This window comes from Ixodes scapularis, unplaced genomic scaffold, assembly GCF_016920785.2.
Source record: "Ixodes scapularis isolate PalLabHiFi unplaced genomic scaffold, ASM1692078v2 PGA_scaffold2__306_contigs__length_199485367, whole genome shotgun sequence".
In the NCBI taxonomy this organism is placed as follows: domain Eukaryota; kingdom Metazoa; phylum Arthropoda; class Arachnida; order Ixodida; family Ixodidae; genus Ixodes; species Ixodes scapularis.
The window spans coordinates 19391292-19411181 of record NW_024609857.1 but is presented as its reverse complement, the minus strand read 5'-3'; the positions used below and the strand labels follow the sequence as shown (position 1 = coordinate 19411181).

Below are 19890 nucleotides of genomic sequence, written 5' to 3'. Positions count from 1 at the left end.
GGCCCAATCGATTAAATAAAACGCACCTATCCAGCCCCCCCTCCCCCCCCCCCCCTCTTTCAAAAAAAAAGAAAAAAATTTTATCTTTTTTTACTTTGGTGAAGAAGGAAGAGCAGCGGAGCTGTAGTTTCTGCTCTTGACGGTGGCTTTCCAGGCGAGCGATCTGCCTTTCCTTCGCAAGGGAATCTGAAGCGCTTGACGCAGTGGAACTTGAGGCGATAGCGGCCTCGCGGCGGTTGCGGAACCATTCGTGCTGCTGCGCACATCGCCGCTCGTTCCGTTCCCGCTCTTCTTCCTCCGAAAAAATGTTGCCGCAATCTATTAGCGACGGCGGCAACCAGGGTGTTGTGTCGACCAACCACGGGTGTCTACCTCGGGTGTCGACATTTGTTGGGTACCGGACACGATTCTGGAAAAACTAAACCTTAACAGCACCGCAGCAAAAAAATCAACAAAAAAAACCGCACAGCAGGAAGTTGAAGTTTTATGGGAGTTTCAGTTTTCTGGCTTTTTGTCACCAATAGTGGTGGTGACAAACAGCGAAAGTTTGAGAACGCGACGGTATAGCTGGATCAATATATGCGAGTGAAAGACTAAATTCCTTTATGAGCCAAATTCCGCCTAAGCCTAAATTTCATCAAGCTAAAATATATACGGTGGGCACCTGTAGCATATTAATCGCAATAAAAAAAAAGAAGAAAGAAAAGCTTGTCAGCGAGAAAGAGGATATTGCTTCCTTTATTTCTGGCACATGTTTTATATATATATATATATATATATATATATATATATATATATATTTGCGAATTTAAATGCTACAGGCGCCTACAATTCCATTTCTGGGTTCGACGAACATAAAGCTTGGGCGGACTTCGCCACAAAAAGACATTTCGTTTTTCTCTCGTACATTTTTATCCGGGTAGTGTCACGTTCTCACGGAGTTTCAGCTTTCTGTAATGCATAGTTTAGCGTTGCGTGTTGGAAAACAGAGTTTTATTTCCTTAGTTGACCCCTGTATGACCCCTGTACTTTTGTACAGAAGAAACACCATTTGAGGATTTGAACCAGGCAATATGGCGGGCTAGATTTTTAAAACCTAACATTGAAAATATGACTTCAGAGTAGCGGAATCTAGCTTGGTACGCTAGTGTCATGTACTGAATGTGATATGGTTTAAACGATAGTTTAAAAGGCCTGTCTGTCATTGATTGATAAAAGCGACGCTAGAGTGCGTGTGAACATTCATTAGCATTCTTAGCATCATATGTACTTCGAAACGTGAAATCGGCCGGCATCGCGTAATTAGAGTTTTTCCAACACCGCATAGAACAATTAAAAGCCACGCGCGAGCATTTCGACGGCAATACAGTGAGATCGCAGGCCAGGACGCGGATTGGATACGAGCGTCGCGTCAGCGTTCGGTTGGGCATCGTGTCCAATCAACGCGTCGAGGGATGCTCGGCGTCGGGCTCGGGCCCAATCGCTGCATTGGTACCATCCGAGTGTGATGACGTCATATGTGCAAGAAAAGGAGGTTGTTCACGGGTTTTCTATAATTCTCGGTGTCGTTCGCTTCACTGGCTGCTCACTCTTGTGTTATCAGCACGCTTTGAACGGCAGCGAGGCGGACTTTCACCAGTCTCCTCGATATAACGATCCTATAGTATCGGCTGAATTTTATCCATCTGTTCAGGCGGTTTTGAAGCTTATATTAAAGACGCTTGCTTGTATCTTGTTGACTTTTTAATAGGGACCTTCCCCTACAAAAATATGTATGGACGTCCTATGTCCATACTTTTGCCGTTCTATTACCCCTTTGTCCATCCTATGTATTCCTGTAGACAGTTCTTAGACCGTCTATGTACCACTGGTTTGCCATAGAATGGACACAACAACGCTATAGAGATCTTCGCTAAAGAAACAGTTTTTCATTCTTTCCTATTTCCGTTCTATGGTCCTGGTGAGTCTATGGACATCCTATTGCCTCTCTATGGTGTGAGCTATATATTGGTACATTAATAAAGTGATGCGGGTAGACGTTTTCTTTAGGTGTAGCGAGGTGTCCGAGTTAAAGAGTTGTTAATTAAGTTCCGGGTATCAATATGTTATATTGATGTCTGGAGGCATATCCAACCTCAGGGTATATTCATTGTGGAGATGGAAGTGTTTAGTATGTGCCAGAATAATGTTTTTACTTTCTCAGTGGGAGGTAGATATATGTGGGTCGCTGCGGCCCCCGTAGATATTCGTAACTTTCACAACCCACAGGGGCGCACTGGTGCCTATCAAAATTGCGGGTCATCTGGATGATCGTCGTAAAACAGCGGTATACTAGGCTGGGTCTGCCCGCGACGCGTAAGTAATTCTAGTTATGCTGTATACGTGCAGTATCAAAACCTTACTTTATGTTTTTTTTTTCACGTCAGGAAAATGTAGGCAAGCCATTTTATTATGAGGCCAATCATCCAGGAGCTAGGGAGTGCGATTCTCACACGCGCGGTACCATCATCGCTTAAAGTGGCTTTTCTATGGACCCCGTAGGGACTCCGTGCAGACCCTGTATGGCTTCTCTGCAGACTCCATAAGTAACCCGTGTAGACCCTGTATGGCTTCCCTGTGTGCCCTGTATGGCTTCCCTGTGAACCCCGTACGTACTCCTTATAGACCTTGTATGGCTTCTTTGCAGACCGCTAAAGACCCTACACTCTTTAAAATGACTTTTATAGAGCACATTTTTACGTAAAAACTAATGGGAAAATGCTCTTTTTGTAGAAACCTTTATTGGAGATAGTACAAATGTACAAGGGCGTGATGTTTGCATACACTTTTAGCTTACAGGGTTTTGCGGCACAATTAATATTTCATTTTAGAGCCATGCCTCACCGGCGACTTCAGGTAGCGCGTCCCGACTTGGGTGCGTCCTAACTTCGGCTGAAATTCGCGGCGCGTCCGCCTGGGGGACGGGGCTTGGCATCCCTGAATCCCCTCTTCTACCGTATATGTTTCGGCGCCGAAGTGGCCAATTAAAGCCAAAGCAGAACAGTCACATACTGTCGAATATCGATAGTCCCAAACCAGCACACGCGGTCGTGCAGTTATCCGAGTGGCCGCTGCGGGTGGAATGGTGACGTTGCGGTCGCAATTAGTTCGGTTTTCGAGTACAGATCGGTGCCGCTTTTTCAGAGCAAGCTCTTTAGCGTTTCCCAACTGACTTGCTCTAGAAACGTTGGTTGGTGCGGACCCCGTCGCAGACCCCCTGCAAACTGAGTGGCTTCTCTGCGGACCCTGTAGGGACTCCCTGTAGACCTTGTATGGCTTCTCTGCAGACCCCATGAGGACCCTGTTTAGACATTGTATGGCTTCCCTGTGGACTTCTTAGGGACTCCTTGTAGACTTCTTATGGGTTTTCTGCTGGCACCCTATAGACACCGTAAAGGCCCTGTGTAGACACCCTATAGAGTCCCTATGAACTCTATATGGCGTCTTACCATAGAGTAAGTATAGGATGACCACACATCATCCATAGAATAGGACGTCCATAGAACGTCCGTTGGCCAATATTCTATAGGGCAGCCATAGGACGACTTCACGGAGGCAACAGAGGTCGTGGTCTGGCTATAGACGCCTTTTGTTCTGCCTATGGACGCTGCTCTATAGAACGTCCTAGAAGTGTCCATACATATTTTTGTAAGGGTTGTTGCGGTGGCATGTGTTTAATATCAGAACCCGGTGACGCGAACCAAAAAGGGGAATAATTTTTCATCCTCTCGTTCTTAATAATACCTGAATGTGATAGCCTACACCAATCATTCGAACCGTCTTTGATCGCAACATGTCAACGCTAATATAAAGAACGGCGCTCAATTTTCGCCGAACGTCCGCAATTACAAGGATCTTAAATCATGCCGCTCCACAAGGCCGAACATATATGCGATCGATTCCAGAAAGCCAGGCGCGTCGTTCAACTATGAGAAAAAAAAAAGGCAAAACAAAAAGTGAGAAAAGCCCACGATCAGCTTTTACTGCCACCCTCTCGCACACGAGACTAAACCTACGAGGAGAAGAAGAGAAATTCCCCCAGAGTTGCCCGGATTCTTCGAAGGAAGTCGGAACAACTAACATGCCAAAGAATCGCGCGTGCCGCTCATACCTCCGCCAAGAATTCAGCAACTCATCATCGCCGGGTCAGCGTCAGAATCAGCGGCAGCGATGGACGCCTTCCCTCCTCCCAAGCCCTCACCCACGCCGTGGAAGGTTAACGACAAAAACGTCACAGCCAGCCGCTTTCAAAAAGTAGGAAATACGAGAGCCTCGCGTACTCCCCCCCCCCCCCCCCCCCCCTCCTTTCTTCCTTACCTTAATAACGAGCTTCCCGGAGAATCGGCTGACGGAAATCGAGCTCGTTCTCGAGACCATCAATCTCTAAGGTCATCCTTCATTGCCGGATTCTCGAGCTACGAGCACGCTTGGGCAAATAATGCGCTCCCCGAACAAAATCGCTATAGGTCCCAGGTGCCCTTCCCCCCTATATATACGCACCTTGCCCGGAGGCGTCCTAGCTAGGCCTAGTTCCTTTCGGCCGGAGTTTCCCCGCTGTGCTCCCCTTTGGCAGCTTTCGGTTTTTCTATTCCGGCCGGTTCTTTATGCAGCAGTCCTCCCCTTGATATTGCATCGCCCGTGCCTCAGCCCCGTCAAGCACGGCTGAACGCGAGCATACTTTGCGTGAGCGCGGGTCTTTGTCTTCGATAGTGCGCGAGTTCGTTGGGTTGCTTCGACGGGCGTGATTGAGTGAAGGACCCGGGTAATGGTCATTCTCGTCTCTTCATCTCCATAATCGTCTTCTTTGTTTCATAGCTCTACAACCTGCCCCGTCTCGTCAATGGGTCTTCCATTTTTTTTGGACGCTCGCAATGATTTTATCATTGCCACATAGCTCATCTTAGGTAATGAGGATCGGTGGCTATAAATGGACTGCGAATATAGGGACTTATATTTATTGAAAATATCAAAGCGACTCTGAAGGGCTCTCTTACTGGTTCTAGATGAGATCATCCTTTATTTCTTGTAATACAGCAATGATCAACGGCGGAAACTAAATATCACGCGGCTTTGCAGATGGCTTTTTTTTGTTTTAGCTAGAGGACAACACTTCTCTATGCATCAACCAATGTTGTAGGCGTTACAAAAAATAAGTAACGAAATTCGTTACTTGTTACTTACCACGTATAGGAACGCGTTACCGACCTACGTTACCTTAAGATAAAACGAACGCATTACCGTTACCAATTAAAAGTAGCGCACGGTACTTTTGCGTTTCTTTTTATTTATAAACACCGTAGATGGTAACAGCGTTTTTTTTTCTTTTTGACGACAGCGTTTTTTGACACTGGGAGAAAGGGCGTGGGCGTTGGTTTTTTTTCTAAAGTTCTTGCCGTGCAGAAAATACAGGCAACATTTTGAAGGCATGTGGAATGGGTGCAACAATAAATGACTCGGCGCCTATACTTCGTCTCAGCTAAAGTCCGGACGCATTCGACGCTACGGGCTCATGGGAATAATCAAGCGGCGTAAAAAGTGCAAGTCACTGGGCCCTTTATTGTTTATGATTGGTTCAGCGATGATAGAACAGGTTCAGAAACATGACGGACACCATGATGGTGCCCTTTCGAGTTTGTCTTATTGGTCTCATCAGCTCGGAGTGTCGGCTGCGTCTGGGCTTAGGGCAAAACAAAGTAAAAAAATACGAAACAAAATTTAAGCGTACATTATTTTTTTTTAGGTTTCGGAAAGAAGTAACGAGTAACGTAACTACGTTACCCATTACTCGAAAACGTAACATAACGTAACGTACCCGTTACTGTTTAAAAAAAAGAAAAACGTAACGAATACTTAACTACGTTACCGAGAAAAGTAACACATGTTACCGGTAACACCGTTACTTGTAACGGGTTACAAAACGCGGTCCAGACGTCACGCCGCTGTGGTGGAGCTGATGTTAGAGAGTTTTAAGGAACCGTGTTTGCAGGTCCGATACGGTACGGCGGGCCTTCCGGTACGATCTGCGCAAGCACTACCGCAGAAGACTCGCGCATGCGCAGTGCGTACCGGAGGGCCCATCGAACCGTATCGGATGTGCACGAACGGTTTCCTAAATCTCTCTAACGGCGACCCACCTGCGCAGACGCTTCACCCAAATGTGCCTTCTGCGCGCGCAGTTTACTCACACCTCGTGGGGTGAAAAAGCGGACTAGCTTGTCAGCGCGTTGGCCTATCGGGAGCATTCACTGGCGGCCATAACTGCGTGCGTGCGCGTCTGCTGAGCACCTACGTGCTGACGGGCGAGCTTCCACAGTTCTCTTGCAATGTGCAGTCCACACCATCAAGATTTCCGGTTTTAGCAGATTATTAATATGGGCTCGTTCTGAACATGCGCTCCAAACATCGCCCTCAAATATGGCGTCCGTAGAATACTCCCTGTGTGAGTGTAATGATTGTAGCTGACATACCTTGCCCTATTTTTGCAACAAATCACGATAGCAACGTGGCAAAACATTATCACACGGAACGTTATGCGGCGTGCGATCGAGCGATGCGGTCTGCGTGTTCGCAAGAAACGCGTCGATATTTCGCGAATTCGGCCTATCCTTCCGGCTGCCTTTCGCTCAATACTGCCTAATGTTATCCCCAAATGACTGATTTCGTCGCGATAATCTTTTATTCGGCGGCGCTATTATATCGCTCTTATACCATATCGACGCTGCTGCCCTGCCTGATGACTTAGCTTCCGGTGCACTTATGATACAATTTAATACTGAACAGCATAAACGTTCCCCAGGATTTGTATTTGCCTTACCACTTAAGCCGGCGTCCCACTGCTCATGCATCATACCAAAGACAGTCTGCAAACACGAGGGACAGCAATATCCGTGGTTCGAATTCCGCCTGCCAAGTTTTACTTCGAACTCATTGCCATGCGGCATTCGAGGCACGCATTTCACGGTGATTCGCGCTCGAATCTTTATGCAGACTGTCTCGTGTATGATGCATGAGCAGTGTGACCCCGGCTTTATGGTTGACTATATTCAGACCCGCGTATAACTACTTTCTTTCGGACAACCATTATTCTGCAATTTTGCTCTCGTACCACGTAGGAATGTATACCGCCTGTGATAGTAAACACCTTGTTAGACCTACCGAGTCTGCTTGCCGTCGTGTGGGAGATGTCTTAGTGCGCGCAGTGGACCAACGAAAACTACTTTCGTAACATTCTCGTCGCTGCTTACAACAGACCTAGAGTAAATTGTTCTTAACGCTCATCTTTTTTGGAACCCTCGTCGTCCCACCAGAAACAACGACACTAGCAAGAGCAAGACACCTTTCCCCAACTCCCGGCAAACTTCGGCGCCATACCAAGTCGACCCAAGGCAGCTTCGCTCTTCCGTGTTCCATTTTTTTTGTTGTTGTTTTGTCTTGTTTTCTTTGAAAGCGCCGTCGCCGCTTCTCATCACCATAACTGCATATGCATGCGGTGAGCGTCCCTTCGCAGCAAGCGCCGCTCTAGCCGAAGAACACCTCCGTGTTTGCGATGAGAACGCCTCCTCTCTTTGCGCGTAGTTGCCGCGCAGTTGTTTAGACCACGTACCTTTGTTGTTGTTTTGTTTGTGTGCGCCACACGGGCTGTGCCCAACCGCCGGAGCCGAACGAAATGTCTAAACCGTCGAGCCTGGAGACTTGGAGCAGGATGGGAGGTTTCCGCTATGCCATCAATAGGGGGCGGTGATATTGCCGTGCATTCGAGGAACAATATGCACTCGCATCCGCAGAGAAGCGGCGAACATTGCCTTATTAAAGGACGGCCATTTACTAGTCTTTGGCAAAGTATTGTCGCGGAATAGAAGCGGAGGTTCTTTGGCGAATTTGCCGGCAAATTTGCGCTCCGTATAGAGCGTGCAAGTTTGGCCGGTCCTTGCGCCCATCGTGGGTTTGTTTACCTCCAAATTGGAACCACGTTATCTGGTTTCCCCTCCTGACTTTAACCAATGATAGCCCGAGCTCGGCTACACCGTCGTCGCGCATTCTCTACGTTACCCCTTTGATTGACGTGCCTCCCTTTGCGTTTCGGTGCGCCAGAGACGCCATGTAGAACACTCGCTCGCATTATTAAGAGCTTCTTAAATGTATCAAACAACACACTGTTTTACAGACAAGTCAGTGCTTGCCCATACTTTGTGCAGGCATTGCTTGTGTGCAGAAACTGGATTCCCATGAAGTGAAGCGTGAAGTGTGTAGGCTTCAATGCTTGGCGTTTGACTTATGCGCTGACCGATAACGCTTATCGCGTACGTCTATAATAAGTAGATACTTCACGCATGATGTCATAGTCGCAGGCAGCTCAAGAGATGGAGGGCGTGGCGTGTGCACATCATATTATTACTGTTCCAGAGCCAATGAGGTTACGCTATGAGCTGATAAAAAAAAAAAAAAAACATATGCAAACGGCTAAAGACGCCTTAAAAGGGAACACAAAACGTGAACATAATAAGCCACGCCTAACGTTTCGTAAGTTGTCGGTGACTTTACAGGGTGTTTCACGCAAGAGTGATGGTTACAAAAAATAGAAAAAGGAATGTGAACTAAACCGCAATTCCTCCGGGATTACGTTGTCCACGGCGGCGGACGTAAGGACGCAAGTGTAAGGTGCTAATCAGATTTTTAATTAACAAGAATTCACTAATTAACATTTTGACCTTCTGTTTCAGTTAGCGTGCTTCAATTAGAGATTTTCAACCCGTCGCCTACTCAAAGTAAAAAAAAAAAAAAATTGAAAAGTCTCAGCAAAACAAATTCTGCTTGAAGTTATTACTAGGTGACTTTTGGGCAATCACGGCAGCGAGAAATCGGAAACTATGGATTCGAAAGAGCTCGCCAGGAGCGCCAACAGTTCCACTGTCGAAAAGGCGCCAGAGTGTGACGCGTGGTGACCCGTAAAGTTGCTGTGAACTCGTGACCAAAAGCTTTGGCCAAATTCCAAACTGGCTCACGACCTGCTTCCACGAGCCGATTTGAAATTAGGGCCAAAGCTTATCGAAAGCCCAGATATATCTGCGAGATTTGTGTAAAAATGCTAAAATATATTCAGAAAACCAGTTATTGTGTATAAGAGACGCACGCGACGAATTTCCATTTTGAATCGGCTCGCGGGAACAGGCCACGATAAATGTGCGATTTCGCCAAAGGTTTGGTCACGTGTTCACAGCAACTTACGCGTCACCAAACGTCATACTCTGACGCCTCTTTGGCAGCGAAACTGTATTCGCTTCTTGCGCGCTCTTTTCTTAGTTAGTTTTGATTTTTTGCTGCCGTGACTGCCAAAATTTCACACTCAAAAACTCGAAGCAGATTTTTTTTTTCTGAGATCTGTCAACTGCTTTAATCTCAACAAACGGCGGGCTTCAAATCTGTAAATGAAACATGCTTGCTAAAACAAAAGGCTGAAAAGTTGATTAGTGCCTTTTTGTGAATTGGATATCTAAGGAGCACTTATACACTTGCGCTCCTTCGTCTGCCGCTGTGGAAAACGTAATCCTGAAGGAATCGTGGCTTTTTTCACCTTATTTTCAGCTAAGAGTACTTTTTTAGGTAATTGTTGCTCTTACGTAAAACAATCTGTATAGGCCGGATGTCCCAAACGGACTTTCCTCTGTAAAACAAGCCGGAAACATCGGCGCCTGCTCGTAAGAAGTTGAAACTTTCACCGACTATGGAATGAGCAGCTCTGTTTTACCATGTGAAATGTTAAGGGGCAGTTCTCTTTCTGTAAGACATTAGAGCAAAAAAACTTGCTAATGTAAAGGTTGGCCGCGTTCGCAGGCGACCGAGTTACCGACGCTATTTACTTGTGGCACCATTCCCCAATACGCGCAGCTTGCAAACAGCACGCTAGAGAACTGTATTGAAGTTTTACACGGTGAAGCTGACCTGCTCTGCGAACATTTGGTGAAATTTGGAGCTTTCCACGAGCAGGTGTCGATTTGTTCGTCTCTTTTTAAGGTCCGCTTGGGACACCCTATAGTTTGTAACAACAAATATTATTATTGTTTTAAATGTTTTTTTTTGTTCTTTTGGTCAAGTTTTTATCGGCTGCAAAAATAAACACCATGGCAGAAAAAAAAAAAAAAACAAGGACGCCATAGCTACCGTCACAGCTGATTAGTGGTGTTACCGCCGCTTTTGAACCAGTGTTCTAAGTTGCACCGTAAATTCCAGAAAGCTCGTTTGGAGCTAGATACTGCACAGCTGTACACAATAAAACAAAAAAAACTTATATATAATAAATTGGCCTCAGAGTGCCGAGCTCTGATTGGAAGGATGGAGGGAAGAGGCAGTGTCCAGCTGCCCTTGTCTTTAGCGGCTATCTCCCCTACAACCAGAGTGAACAAGATGTCGTGGGCTCCTCGCTCTAATTGGAGGGCGATAAAGCGTTTAGGGGGAGAAGGAGACAGCTTGCCTTTTGCGTCTACCCAATATCCTTCTAATCAGAACGCAGAACTCTAACGTCACCGCACACTCTCAAATCCTCCTCTCTCTCTCTCTCTCAGTTCCTCACCGTATACGCCCGCGTATTGAGTGTGCACGTGTAATGAAACACGCACTTTCAGACTTCAGGTTTGAATACTCGATTCCTAAACGTGGCCTGTAAATTGTCTCGCCGGGAAACTGTTACTTTTGTTTATGCCTTTCGCCTTTGGGAACGATGCTAACATGGTTACCGTTTTTGATAACAAGTATTGATACTTCAGTTGGTTGAAAGACCGACGCAATTTCAATTTGTGCGGCTCGTGACAAGACGACCGAAGTGCAAAACGTCGAGTCCATGGATTGATTTTTGCCTTCGTAATGTTTGCCGTTGTGGATGTGCAGCCCGTGGAGCTCACCGGAGTCCTGCCGAAGGTCGGACCACAGTCTGGAGGCACGAGACTGTACTTGAACGGAACCAACCTGAATGTTGGTAGTCACGTGAGCGTCCATCTGGATGACATCGTCTGCCACGTCGAAAGGTAACATTGACTTCATCCGCTGACGCCACTGGAAAGTTCCTTCGTGCTTCCCCTGTAAAGAATGCTTGACTGCTTCCCAAGTGTTAGTGAGGGGAAGCGAGGCCCCGGAAACGTTAATTGTGTGTGCATGTTCACTGCTTCCGTAGGCGGTTTTTATACGTGTCTCAGCCAGACATGTACGTAACGCATTCCTAATAACAATTTACTTCTACCTAGTTACCTTTTTCGGTAACGAGTAACGTACTTAGTTACTTTTCTTTACAAAGAAAAGGAGTAACGTACTTAGTTTTTTTTTAAGGCCAAGTAACGAGTAACGGTATTTCGTTACTTTTGAGGAGTAACGTGCAGAACACCGTTTAAACAGCCTCATTTTAATTCTAACCTGAGTATGCGTCTATTGCGACAAAGGCGGATGGGCAACCCGAAAAACAACTACACAGCATGAAAATATACCAACGTTTATCGCTGAACACGTCAGTCGAACTCTACAGCTAGGAACGTCCTCCGCCCAGCGAAGACAATAAGATAGGTTGGTTGAATCTTTCTAAAACAGTGTACAGACCGAATGCAAACCCGGAGGTTTCCAACACGGGAATGTACAGATCCTATTGTCAACTTTGAACTTTAGTGTAAGAAAAAGCAAAAGAGAGAGGGTGAACATTTGATTGAATTTGTGAAGGTCTGCCCTACTATGCGTCCCGCAAGAACGTTCAGGAGATGGTGGAACGCATTTGGCGTTTGGTACGCAGCTCAAAATAATCTCATTTATTTTCACCCAAGGTCATTAAATGAGGGTCGACGGTTGATACGTCTACTGCAGATTTTTTCATAGTTCAGGGTTTCTAGCTCAGGCGGTTGTAGTACGTTTACCTCCTCCCTTCGTGGCATAGCACAGGCGTGCCGTGCACCGTTTTGATAAAAAAGATAATGCTGCAAAGTGCCTTTAAACCTTTAGCTTTGTCACAGGCTCTCAGAATTGCTCAGATATATTACAGTGATACTTTGCGTCAATAGTTGCTTTTAGCTTTAAGTATTTCGGAACCAAACTCAATTTCTTGTAGAACCCAGCCGGATATAGTAATTATATTAAGAAATATATCCCTACCGAAACATCCAGCATAAATTTTCGCTATATGGATTATGAACTTGAAATCTATCTGGATTCTATCTGAATTTCAGGTTTTCAGAATTTTTTTGTTTGTCTGTAATCTGGATTTTAAGTTTTCAAAAACAATTCTAGCTAGATTTCCAGTTCCATAATCCAGATAGTGAAAAGTTATATGGGTTTTTGGATAGGGATAGCCACAATAAATGGAATTACAAAAAATAAAAAATAAAAAGCTTCGCAGAATGAGAGTGCAACAATCCTCAGGTCTGACAAAACACATAAACGTGCAATCGCATATAAAAGGTTATCTCAGATTGGAGCTTTGACTCGTTATAAGAAGTACATTCGCAAAATATTTTTTGGGGGTTGAAGTAAAGTAGGCTGCCGATACGAAGCCATTTCTTTTCTGTCTATTAGAAGAATAACACTCGTACGGTATAAGCTGACGGATCAGTGTTTTTTGTGATTTTAATTAACACTGCGCGATAATGATGAGTTACAATACTGAGGTGTTACAATCCCTTTCTGGATTTACCTGTTGCCTCGAGGAGAAAGTGGTGGGGAACGGCGACAACCGAAGCCGACCGTTAAAGGTAGTGTGCATAAATGTGAGTAAGTAACTCGTAGCGAGGGGTGATAAAACAGTTAGTAAAAAAAAAGAGTTACTTCTTGTTTCCTTGTGACATTATTTATAAATTTTACGGAACTGCTTTTACACTAGCAGTTGCGCCTTATGAAATTCTTGTCGATCGCAGAAATGCAACAAACATATTTCGCAACATGTTATATTGCACAACGTGTTAATAAAACATCTCTCTTCGCTTTTATTCTTTTTCTACGAATTATAAAATAGAATAAATTAAGAGAGTTGTTCACTCTCAGAACTTAGAACACTTTTATAAGCTCGTAGGGCTGATACAACGTTCACCTAAGGACTTGCTTCCGGCGCGATTCTCTAGCTACAGACTGGCGATAGAACCGCGTGGGCGGGCTTCCAACGACGCGAGGGAATGTAGCCTAGCTGGATTTAATTTACTTAAAAGGCTGTCGTTTTTGCGAGCAAGCGCAAGAACAAGTTTGGTCACGTCAGAGAGAGAGAGCGCGCCTTGTTACACTATCCGGAGAATCGTAGTGCGCCAGTACAGACGCGAACCATGTAACGACATTTTCTACGCTTAGCTTTCCCACACGTTGGACTTTGTACGGGCGTCCCCCTACATTAGGCTTTCTTTGAAACGTCATTCACAACTTGTGTTTACTCCGAAGGCGACTAGACCAAAGTTTATTTTTTCGTGTCTCTGCGAGAAAAGCAACAATGTCCCTTTGTTTTGTTTGTGGGGTTTTAATTCAACGTAAAATGTATTCAACGTCGCTTTCATTGTGTTGATGCGAGCTCCCACGGGCGGAAAATTGTCCCTTTTTTTCTCCTGTAGTACTTTTATAGCATTGTTGTTGGTGAATGGTCTTCTAAATTTAGAATTCCTCTCCATGCGGTCTTTTCCGCTGCAGCGCAGCCATATTGTTTCGCTCCTGAAACGTGTCACGTAAATAGGGTCCAACAAAAGTTTATTTCGAGCTCCCAGTTACAAGCGCACAATAAGTGAAAAAAGAAAAAAAGAGTTTACGCACCTGAACCACGTTATAGTTTCCCGAGTTTATAGGCTTTGTCTTTTTGTATAGGCCCGATTTCAAGCAACATTTTGAACCGGTTTTGTTCTTTTTTTTTCTTTGTGATCTTTGCAGAGTGTTGGTATTCAAAGCCGTTAAATATCGGAGAGAATGCGAAAGGCGTGAAATTATTTTTATTAGAGGCAAGCTTGCGCGAACGTACTCGAAACTGCGAGCATTCCCCGAACAATGTCCGAGCGTTGACGTTTAAACACAGCGAGCGGAGAAGAAATCACTGATATTTTGAGAAGTACACAAACGAAGCAAATGACGAGGCGTTCAGGGCAACGCGAAGCGCAAGTTGGTCCACTTCTTTTGCAAGGGTTGTGGTGACGTTAGAAAGACGCCGTCAAGTTCTGATTGGCTCTGATTGAAGGATAGTTGGTAGCAAGATAAATTAGGAGGCTAGTTGTCGCAGTCTAGATAGTGGGTAGACCTCAAAGCAAGCTGCCTTGAGGTCTACCAACTATGCTTCAATCGGAGCCGATCGGAGCTCGAGGTAATTCTGACGTCATCTCAACCCCTGCAAAAGGAACTTGCTCTCCGCATAGTTTTACTCGTAAAAATCGTACATCAATCTTTACAAAAGGCCTGCCCAAAAACTACCCTGCAGTGTACACACAAAAAAAAATGATGCAATTCATGATATTTTTGTAAGGCATCCAGGGCATGTGCAGCGTAAACAATTCGGTTTTGGGTTCAAGAATGCAAACTGCGGAGGAGCGATGAGCATATCGCCTCTCGTACCAATGGTATTTTTGCGGATCAGGGTTTCGAGACTTCAATTTTTTTTCTTTTTGCTTTGCCACTTACAAAGGCATGCATGAGGATCGCACTGGCCGGCCCTTTAATACTGTCCATGTGGCTGAGGCGACGCGCGATGGTTTCTTTGTGGCATTCCAGAGCATTTTACTTATATTTTAGTTTTGGGAACCTACATTGAGTCACCATCAAAAAATGTGATGGGCTGAATGCGATTGAACCCAAAGAAACTAAATATAGGCAAACGGTAGCTGCCCTCGTAAAATATTTCTGTACGGCTACTCTTTAAGGGCCATCCATAACTACTGCCTTCTTGTGTCCTCTCAGATTGCTCATTGACTATTAATCTTTTCTTGTTTTATTTTACACGAACATCACTTTATTTAAGAAAGGTTATATATAGAAGCTTAGAGTGAGTTGTTAAGAATTTTAAATATTTTGTTTTGCGTTTTTATGAAAGTTTAGGCCACTTTACGTGCTGGTGCTGCGATCTCGTATTCTTAATATCAAATATGGTGATGTGCGGGTTGTCACATGAAGCGCACTATATATATATACATATATATATATATATATATATATAACGGGCATGGTGGCGGGAGGCCGAAGGCGTGGGTATATAACTGAGAAGAAAAAACCCTTAGTGAAAACAGCAACAACGGACGATTTATTCTTCGACGTTTCGGCCGGAGTCCGGCCTTCGTCAGGGAGGCCGGACTCCGAATTTACTCACTCGAGTAAATTCGGTATATATATATATATATATATATATATATATATATATATATATATATATATCACTTGAGTAAATATATATATATTTACTCTAGTGATAGCCGCACTGTTTATGAAGAAATCCTGAGGGGTTCGCTTTTATATATATATATATATATATATATATATATATATATAAACAAATATGTGCAGATGAATGAACCGTACTTAATCCAATGAATCAAAGAATCAAAGTTTTCAGGAACCCGTCGAAAGCCAAAAATTGGCTTTCGGCGGATTCCTGAAAAAAAAAGAAATATATATATATATATATATATATATATATATATATATATATATATATATATATATATATATATATATATATACCGCATTTACTCGAGTGATAGCCGCACTGTTTATGAAAAAATTCTGAGGGTTCGCTTTTCCGCGGAGCACGCGGATTGCCACAATCACCGCGATCGACAGCATGATTCCAGCGGTTTACAGGAAAGAGATGGTATCTTCGCGCCTTCGCGCGAAGATATTATCTGCGAAAATTGCATTTGTATGGAGAATCGTGTTCTCGATCCAATTATTCGCTATGTTATTTATGTGCAACGCGATGATTTGCTGTATATGTGCTTTGCGGGAAAATGGAAGCAAGGGCCTTGTTCATAAATAGCGCGACGTTTACTCGAGTGAATACGGTAACCCAATAAGACAAAGCAAAGAAATTGTCTCCATCCAGTTCTTAAAATTCCGGTCTCATTGATAAAAAAGAAGAAAAAACGCGATAACTAAATTTGAGCCCTGGGCCTCCAAACTCGTCCAACACAAAGTTGGGGCTGAAGTTGACGGAGCGCGCCGATTGGCCTATCGCGATGATGACTTCGCGCTTTTTTCGCCTTCGACCAATTGGCAATGTCCGCGAACTTTCGGCTCCAGCTTTGTGTTTGACAAGTTTAGGGTTCCAGGCCTTTGTTGGTAGGCCCGCTGGTGTGTTTAAATACCAGGATACCTACGAACTCCATGTTTAGTACGGGATATGATTGAGCTTTGTGTGTATTTTATTATTCAATTCGCTCTAAACACCGACAGATAAAAAATAAAAAAAAAAAACACCGAACGATTTGAGTATTAAGCACCTTATTTCTCTCCGCAGCCAATCAGATCGTTGCGTTAACTGGTAAGAGCGCCGGAGAGCCAATCACGAAGAAATAAGTGTATTAACATAATAAGCCACGCCGTCAGTCTCATTAAGATGTCGCTGACGGCAGCGTAGAGTTCTTCACAACGGTGAAAATGAATTGGCTCTGAAACGACAGGCACCTGCCACGCATCTACACTGTCTCTCCGTCTCCCACCTGCAATTAGGACGCTCGGATTGTCTGCGGGGTACGAGTGGTCTGGAATTCTCTGCACTTTCCAGATCTCTGGCGAGTAGCAGCCAGATCAGTTGCCGGACGTCGAGGTCCCCGTTCCCGTCGTACCAGGTCTCGCAGCTGACTCTGCGCATCGACGGCGCCAACCTGACACTGGCCAATCCCTTCTTTTACACCCAAGACCCGTCTTTGCATCGGATCCAACCGCTCAAGAGCTTTCTCAGGTAAAATAGCTCCTTGGCAACTACAAGCATGTGCTTGACGTCCTAATCTGAAATCGCCGTCAGATACTGCCCCAGGAAAAAAAAACAGAATAGGAAAGAACGCTACCAGAGATTAATTTACAAGTATTTGTATGCGTTTTATTGTTTTATTGAAATCTGAAAAAATGAAGTTTTGAGACGCGAAATATAAGATCTGTCTCAGTAACGCGAAGGCTCTGACAATCATTTCGTATGCATGTTGGTAGGGAGTAGTGGAGCGTTTTCCTAAACGTGTTTTCTGACCCGATATTTGTTTTCATAAGAGGCGTGGAGCTAGAGATTTTAATCGTGAAATTCTGCGCAATTAATATATCTTTTAGTGCCGGGAAGAACCAGAACGTGCAGACCCTCCCCGCAGAGTTGCAGCTAGCAGTGTCATTCTGCTATTCAATTCGAAGAACAATTCGCATATCCCTAATTTTTAGTGTTCAGTGATTGGCCTCTAGGCTACAAAATTTAAGGCCTAACCATGGGAAATTCTGCGGGCTTATTGTCGACTATTTCACAGAAGGGAATCCAACAAGTCGAATGCTAAGATCTATTTCTGAAAGGGCCCGCTATTCCTTGAAGCTTTCAGCAGATCTGGCAAGCATTCGTGCGTGTTATCTTCACATTAATAACACTTCCCAATTTGAGATGGAAAAGATTGACATCAAAGAAATTTTTAACTGCGTTATGGTTCATCACACAGACACTCTACAGTGCGGGCACCGTATGTGCTTCGAGAAACTAGTTTTCTACGTACTTTTGTGTTTTCTTAAATTTCGTCATCATTTTATATGTTGACGTAAATCAATGTAAAATTTCGTGAATTAAAAAAAAAACAAAAACAAAGCGTAGATAAACAAATCGAGGTATTTTCTTCCTCGCAGCGGGGGCAGACATATTCATATTTACGGAACCAACCTGACGTCAATCCAACAGCCACGAATGGCGGTCTTCAACAGTCTTCGGCAGATCAACGAAACCGTAAGTCACTTTCAGTGCCTCGTGTCGACGTATGCGCAAAACCATTTTGGTGCTCGATCAGAAAAATAAAAAAAGGTTTATTTGAAGGGTTAATAAGGTTTAAAGCAAGAACGCACATATACATTTAGTGACAAGGGCTTTGTTGCCACAGTTATATGCTCTTTATTCCTTTTTCTTTCCCTAACTTTAATGCAATAAATTCAATAATCACCTTCTCCGCTCTTCGTTCACAATATATATATATTTTATGGCGGCTGTATTTTGTTGTTGATTATAGTTCCTTATAATCCGCATTAGTCCACACTGCGGGTGGGGTCACTGCGCTTTCGCAGAAAGCAGAATCTGGTGGGACATGAAGCGTCTGCGCATGCGCAGTGCCGACTGCGGCGCCACCGTGCGTCTCATTGTTGCGCCACAGCAACTGACGTCGAAATCAGGCGATAAAGAGCGCCGAAGGTCGAATTACAAGCCGAGAAGCGCGAAGATTCATAACCCACATTTTTCGCTTCTTACGCCGCTTGATGACTATAATTTGTGTTTCGTTGATTACCGTTTAATTAGAGCTTTCTTTCCTTCTTAACTTTCGACGGAAGGCTACAAAGTGTGACGATGTAAGCAAACTGTCAGCCTCTGTCAGGGGCTGAAAAGAATGTAGAAATCTTACTCGGAATAAGAAGAAAATAGTTACGATAAATTCCTCGATTCCTTGTGCCTTTACACCAAATGATTTTGGAGGAATAAAATCTAGGAAAGCCGCTCTCGTTTAACGCTTAAGTGCCCACAAAAGCAAAGTAACAGTGGAGCAGTACTTACGAGAAATCGCAAAGAGGACCCATCAAAGAGAACCCATAGAAGCCGACGTTCATTAAACTATACATTCATTTCATTTTCAACTTGAAATCAACAAAAAAACTAGAATGTTACATATTTTATTTTATTTATTGTATACTTTTTCACGAAACTTTTTTTTTCAGGCAGTGGTTACCTTAGTTACCATCCAGTTAAGAATTCGAAGATGGTTGAATCCTGGCTCGATAAATCCTGCTTCTTGATTATTAATTTTACTTTGCCCTGGCGGAGCATTCCGCAACTTCAGAAATTGCGACCCGCCAGATTTTTTTTTATCTGCATTATCGCTAGCTACTGAAGTCACTAGCCAATAATGAACGAGTAAATTAAATCGAGATGAAAGAATTCAAAGAAATAAAATTCTGCGCAAAAAAAAACTATGTCGTCCGAAAACCTCATGCCGTCAAGGAGGGCAAGATAATTCAAATAAAGTGATTTATCTCACGTAAACCCGGTTGTTATTTGTATTAAGATTTGCGCAACAAAAACTAAATAAAAATGAAAAAAAAAATTGTCTTCAATGTTTAACGAGTAGTTGCAAGTATCCCCAGGAAACGCGCCGTACAAAATTGCGTTTAGCAAGAAAGAAAAATTAAAAAAGAAAAAAAAAACCTATCGGTGAAAGGAAGTAACGCCATCTTTGTTTCTTTCCAGTCCTGCCACGTGCTGAACTCGTCGGTGATGGTCTGCCCGTCCCCTGCCGTCGTGATTCGCACTTCCGGATCCGGAAACTACGACGCAGACGACGAAGCAGACGTGATGCCCCAAGCCATCGCCAGGGGCCAGTACCAGCGTAACGCGTTCGAAGAGGAACTGGATGCTGTGAGGCTTCGAATCGGCTTCATCATGGACGACGTTCTGAGCGTCCAGGAGCTGTCAAAGTTTTACCCAGACATCGACTCGGACTTGACATACGTGTCCGACCCACGGTTTTTCCCGTTCGACAACGACGGTGTCAAGCTTTACAAAGGGGAATCTCTTGTGATTGAGGTACGGATGAAATGCGAAATGTTTCGATTTTTGTTAGCTTTACTTGTGTAACATTTTCCTTTGAAGGCGGAATGATACACAATTAGCCGGAACTGTAAAATTATTGTATCTGTTTATGCTAAAAG

The 19890-nt window shown here is 44.1% G+C and overlaps 1 protein-coding gene across 1 annotated transcript in view; it reads left to right on the top strand.

Annotated features, from left to right (window-relative positions):
• Positions 1–19890, top strand: part of LOC8035950 (plexin-B) — a 147484-nt gene that overhangs the window by 112422 nt on the left and 15172 nt on the right. The window contains exons 16-19 of the mRNA XM_042291226.1: positions 10921–11057; positions 16742–16918; positions 17830–17926; positions 19430–19765. Coding sequence (XP_042147160.1) covers positions 10921–11057; positions 16742–16918; positions 17830–17926; positions 19430–19765 — 747 coding nt within the window. The remainder of the gene's footprint in view (positions 1–10920; positions 11058–16741; positions 16919–17829; positions 17927–19429; positions 19766–19890) is intronic.